Source organism: Urtica dioica, chromosome 9 (assembly GCF_054948205.1).
Source record: "Urtica dioica subsp. dioica isolate 48M chromosome 9, U.dioica_male_clone48M_v1_H2, whole genome shotgun sequence".
Taxonomy (NCBI): domain Eukaryota; kingdom Viridiplantae; phylum Streptophyta; class Magnoliopsida; order Rosales; family Urticaceae; genus Urtica; species Urtica dioica.
The window spans coordinates 21,692,518-21,698,750 of NC_142764.1; the positions used below are offsets into that span (position 1 = coordinate 21,692,518).

The 6,233-nt window shown below is 32.2% G+C and overlaps 1 protein-coding gene across 1 annotated transcript; it reads left to right on the top strand.

The window, feature by feature from the left end:
• The first annotated feature begins 309 nt into the window (after positions 1 to 309).
• Positions 310 to 4,834, top strand: CYP90D1 (cytochrome P450, family 90, subfamily D, polypeptide 1). The gene is made up of 8 exons (XM_089627465.1): positions 310 to 739; positions 827 to 1,157; positions 1,611 to 1,760; positions 1,838 to 2,095; positions 2,673 to 2,762; positions 2,877 to 3,062; positions 3,161 to 3,282; positions 4,351 to 4,834. The coding sequence occupies exons 1-8, from the start codon at positions 519 to 521 to the stop codon at positions 4,445 to 4,447; spliced, it is 1,455 nt and encodes a 484-aa protein (XP_089483591.1). The 5' UTR covers positions 310 to 518; the 3' UTR covers positions 4,448 to 4,834.
• Positions 4,835 to 6,233: the final 1,399 nt, after the last annotated feature.

A 6,233-nucleotide genomic window follows, 5' to 3' on the forward strand; every position in this document is an offset into this window, starting at 1 on the left:
GTGTCTTTTCGTGTAGTGTAAATAAATGGCTCTGACTATTTACAACATATTAACGAAAAAGTGAGCTATTTTAGAAAACCACTATATCCCTATGGCTATATACCTTAATAAAAATTACATATTTTCTTTTGAATCCCCCCAGCCCACGAATTTATTATTCTTAAATATCCTAATTTCATAAATTAACCGGGTCAGATCCGGATCCGAATCCGGATCAGCTAATGCTTTGATCATCGCAGATTCCTTTCTTTGTTCAAAGAAAAGTAGGCTTTAAAAGCGCCTCTTTGTAGCTTAAAATATACTCACTCCCACTCATCACAAGTACAATATCGTGTTAACTCTCTCTCTCTCTCTCACACGCACACACACACACAAACTCACACACACACACAAACCTAGACATGTCCTCATTGCTAATATGATTGAATCTCCTTAAAGAAGCTCCAATACTCAGTGTGTGTGTGGAAAATATAACTAATAAATATATACTCCAAATAAATAAAAAAATTAGAAGAGAAATGGACAGCTTTTGGATTTTGGTAGTAGCGACAGCGATACTTTCTGTCTCCGTGACGATAACCAGTCTCTACAGGCACATCAGAATCGGACGGCTCAGATCAAATCACGGAGTAGCGCCACTAGGCTCTCTTGGATGGCCTTTCCTCGGCGAAACCATCGAGTTCATCACCTGTGCTTACTCTGACCGCCCCGAGAGCTTCATGAACAAACGTCGAAAAATGTAAGTCCTCGTTTCTAGTTCATACGAGAATGTATATTAATTTTTGGCCGGTCTCTTATTTAAATTTATATATATATGTATATGTAGGTATGGGAAGGTGTTTAAGTCGCACATATTTGGGAGTCCAACGATAGTGTCGACGGACTCGGAAGTGAGCAAGTTCATACTCCAAAGCGACTCCAAAACATTCGTGCCTTCTTACCCGAAATCTCTCACGGAGCTGATGGGAAAATCTTCGATATTGCTCATCAATGGAAGCTTGCAAAAGAGAATCCATGGGCTCGTTGGAGGGTTCTTCAAGTCTCCGCAGCTCAAATCTCAGATCACCACAGACATGCAAACCTATGTCCAGCGAGCCATGGCTGAGTGGGGTTGCGACGAAGATTCTCCAATCTATATACAAGACGAGGCCAAAAATGTAAGCTAGCCAGCTCTTTTAATTTAATATAGTTTTTTTTATTAATTTTATGATGTTAATATTTAAAAAGAAAAAATTATTTTATGTAAGAGGAACAGAAGAAAAAATATCATCTTGTTGTCCGTAGGTTTGTTTCAAGCGGTAAAAATATAAAGTAAATAATACTAATTGATTACCAAAAAGTCTTGGTTAAATTGAAGGAATAATCATATCAATGGTCTATCTCTGGCTTCTCATTAGGTTTTGGTGGAGTGGTTATGGGGTTCATAATAAGTTCATTTGGAATCATTTTGTCTGTAAAAATTTGATTACCAATTTATTATTGATTTTCCTGTGTTTGTTTGTAGTTGTAGTTGTAGTTGTACTATATATATATTTTAAAGTTACCGCTGAGACAACACATCAATAAAGGCCATTATTTTTTATTTTGTTGTCTCTCTTTTTCTTTCTCAGATTGCCTTTCAAGTACTAGTTAAGGCCTTGATTAATCTGGATCCCGGTGAAGAAATGGAGTCACTGAAGAAACAATTCCAAGAATTTATTTCTGGTCTCATGTCACTGCCAATAAACATCCCCGGAACTACGCTTTACCGGTCATTACAGGTAACATATATATTTTAATTTTTTAGTAAATATCTTATTTATTGTTTAATAATTTATTGATTAATACAAAATATCAGGCCAAGAAGAAAATGGCAAAGCTAGTGAAGAAAATCATACATGCAAGGAAAAATATTAGTGATCACGAGACACAATCCAAGGGTCCAAAAGATGTAATAGATGTTTTGCTTAGTGACACAAGTGGGCAATTAACAGAAGATCTAATAGCAGATAACATGATTGATATGATGATTCCAGGAGAGGATTCAGTGCCAGTTCTTTTGGCTCTTGCTGTTAAATACCTCTCAGATTGCCCAGCTGCTTTACAACAATTAATGGTACCATTTATTTATTTATTTTATTCTAGTGTGATTATACCATAATATGAGTCAAATTCACATGCCATTATGTTTGATTGAGAATAAAATAAGATGCCAACTTGATTTCATGATCATCATGATCTTTAGTGGTGCTTATTAATAACAATTAAGTTTTATAATTGGGGTTAATTTTGTCACTCAACAAAATCCTGGGTCAGCCAGCCAACTTGTTCAATTATATATGGTCCTCTTTTATTTGGATCTTTGTGACCTTTTAGTCCACAATTTTGACCCCTTTTATCAACTACCTAGCTAGGATTTGTCTTTATTTCAATCAGTGCTTCCTTCTTGATGTGCTTTGTCTAGAAGTGATTCCAGAATTGTACTATTTACTGTATGCCTAATCTAGGGTTTTTCCACAATGATCTTCAATAAGAAGACAAATACAGAGCAAGATCTATCATCCTATATCTTCTTTTCCTCTTTACGAAAATAGAAAACCCTACAAAATGATAATTCATTAGGTAGTTTCCAAATCTATATTATTGCTATTTTATTGTTTGTTTTCAAATTAAATTCCCTAAATGAATTATAGGAGGAGAACATGAAGCTAAAAAGGCTCAAGGATCAACTCGGTGAGCCACTTTGTTGGAGTGATTACATGTCTTTACCATTTACACAAACGGTAATAATATTATACAAGAAAAACACGTATGAATAAAGTATCAATAATGCATCACAAAGGACCAAGACTAAAATTATTTTTACTCCTCCAAATGTTTGAATTAAAATATTACAGGTGATCACAGAGACACTGAGGTTGGGAAATGTAATTATTGGGGTGATGAGAAAGGCAGTGAGAGATGTTGAGATAAAGGGGTATACAATTCCAAAAGGATGGTGTGCTTTTGCCTATTTTAGGTCAGTCCATCTTGATGATAACAACTATGACTGGCCATATGAGTTCAACCCATGGAGGTGGCAAGTAAGTATAAGTATTTTTCACCTTTAAAATTATCACATATTTTCTATATAAACCAATATATAAATAAAGAAATCATGGGTATTTTTGGAATTTTGCAGGAAAAAGACACAAGCAATTGCAATTTCACCCCTTTTGGAGGAGGCCAGAGGCTATGCCCTGGCCTTGACTTGGCCAGATTGGAAGCTTCCATCTTTTTACATCACTTAGTCACTCAGTTCAGGTAAATGTATAATTGATGGGTAAAGAATATAATTTTATTGCGCTTGTTATTTTTGGAAATGGAATAAATTATTGGGCTTGATTTGTTTATTTTATAGTAACTATCATCCAGAAACAAGAGAAAGATATATATATTGATGCAATGATAGAGCAAACTACAGTTCATTATTTAGAAACTAAAATAATAATTAAAATCCTCTGACCAGTAAGTATACATCAGAGCTTTTTTTATTTTTTTATTTTTTATTATTGCTCAATAATGTCGTTTTTGTAACCTTTTTCCGGATATATATTGAACCCAATCCCTTTCCGTTCCCTCTGATATTTTTGGACTTGCAATGATAAAAGAATAACAATAAAATAATTTTAAAAAATAAAATTGTTATACGAACCTATCATCTTAAATCACGTACAATATTAATATGTGCATCATGCATGGCAGGTAGAATCAGATTCTCGCGTGACCTTACAATAATTAGGCTCTATTTATTTTACGTCCACATATTTAATATATAATGTATATATCTTACATGTTCAGCGTAAAACGACACTTCCTAGAAGTTTATTGATAGCATGCTTGAGGTTCCAACACCACGGAAAGGCACATAAGATTGTTTTAAAATCGTCATTCTTTTACCAACTTTTGTCATTTGGATCCTAATTTTTTTTTAAAAAAGGCATGCTGATAATATTATAAGATATCGAGAATATACATTTTGGATTCTTGATCTTGAAGGTCACTACATTATTTAATATGTGGTCACAGAAAGAATGAATGGCATGGACGTAGTATCAAACAGCATACGACAAGCCTCTCTATTACCTAGTATATATTGTATGAATATACTAAAGAGCGTTATATATATATATATATATATATATATATATATATATATGTATCCATTTTTGTATATGGTTGGTCGTCATATTTTATTGTGAGATTGATGCCCTTCAATTTAGCTATATTTAGATCATAATGATAGCTGTCAAAATATAGTAAAAAATTATCTCTTGACCACTTATTGTTTGCTTAGTTTTATTTATAGTTTCACTTCCTTTTAAAATATAGGTGGGTGGCTGAGGAGGACACAATTATACACTTCCCTACCGTAAGAATGAAGAGAAAGATGCCCATTTTGGTCAAAAGGAGATGGGGATTTAAATAAGGTTACCGGATAACTATTTATATAGAAAAAGAGCTTCGTAACCCGAAATAAAAAATAAAAATCAAGACAAGGAACGAATAATCATGAGTTTCTCAATAATTGCACTCGTGTGATGAGGCATTGAATGTGGACAATACACTTTATGCTCATTTTGATCATATTGATTGTATAAAGTAAATATATATAGAGAAAAACTGTAGTATGCGAACTATATTATCTCCGACCTAAAACTCTATAAATGCAATTTCTTCCACTCCAAAATATAATTTATGTCATTTCAAACAGTATTTTATCTCAAACCCAATACTCTATTTTTTTACTCCAAAAAGTCATAATTTATATTTTCTCTAATATTTTAATACATTTAAATACTAAATGTTGCTTATGTCTATCATTTTGTAATTTGAACTTGACTTTGTAATGTATTATGTTTTAGCAATTTATTTTTTGAAGTTTTATGTTAAAGTATCATGAGATTCCATCTTAAAATCAATTGACAATAAGAAAAGTAACTCATGATCTTTATAAAGAGCACAAATGACACATCCCCAATCGATGCGGGACTTCTTGATAACCCCTTTACGTCAAGGATTAAACAACTGTTGCGTGAAATTTGTAGAAACGGGTGACCCAACATCGATAATGAGTTTGTCTTTGATACCATGTTAAAGTATCATGGGGTTCCATCTCAAAACCAATTGACAATAAGAGAAGTAACTCATGATCTTTATAAGGAACATAAATGATACATCATTAGTCGATGTCGGACTTCCTGATATTTTAATTTATATATGCTATGTACTTTAATGACTTTGGATCAATATTCATACCAAATTAGAATAATATAAAATGATTTTGTGATAAATTAATATAACTACATGTAAAATATAAAAATACATTAAGTTTTGGGATCATCTTGTAATTAATTAAATTATATTAATATGATTAAAATCCCACTCCAAAATGGAGTGGAATGAATAGAAAAACTCCATATTTGAAGTTTTCCTATTCAATCGCTCCATAATTGAGTGGAAAATGAGGTTGGGTTGGAGCAAATTCAATTTCATTTTGTCACTTTTCATTACACAATGAATTGGGTTGGAGATAACCTTATGAGACTAGTTTCGGCTGATGCTTTAGGAAAAGTAGTTCATTACCCAATTCCTCATATATTGAAGATCGATTCCACAAAATAATAGAAGAGGATTTGTATAGCCATGCAAACATTATTATTCTTTTTTTTTTCCTGCAAAAGTCGTACTTCGACAAAAATTAGGATAAAAAACACAGAAAAAATTAGGATAAAAAACACAGAATATCTCAAAAGTTCTATTTTTTTTATCATGTATCATTTTTACATTCACACATATGTAATTGATTATATTAAATATTTAGTCACACATCACAAATAAATTGCTAAAAAGATTTCGTCATTAACAGATTAAACTCATTTCCTCACATAACAGAGGAGACCTAAAAAAAAAATATTAATGCGATCTTTTAACGGTTCAGAACTTATATTACATTTAGTAAAACAAAACAAAAAGTACCCATATAAATAACCCTCCAACTTATCAACACAGTCAATATTCTATATCTCTAAAATTTATAAACAAAAAACAAAAATATCCTGCCGCTCATACTAAAAGCAACTTGGTATCATTCCTTACAAAAAAAAAATGCAATGTGTAACTCTCTGTCAAAATTCTCGATAGTGCTGATCTTTGTCGCTCGCTCTTGCAAATATATCCACCCTTCTCGTCTCAACCACAAGAATCAGATAAGT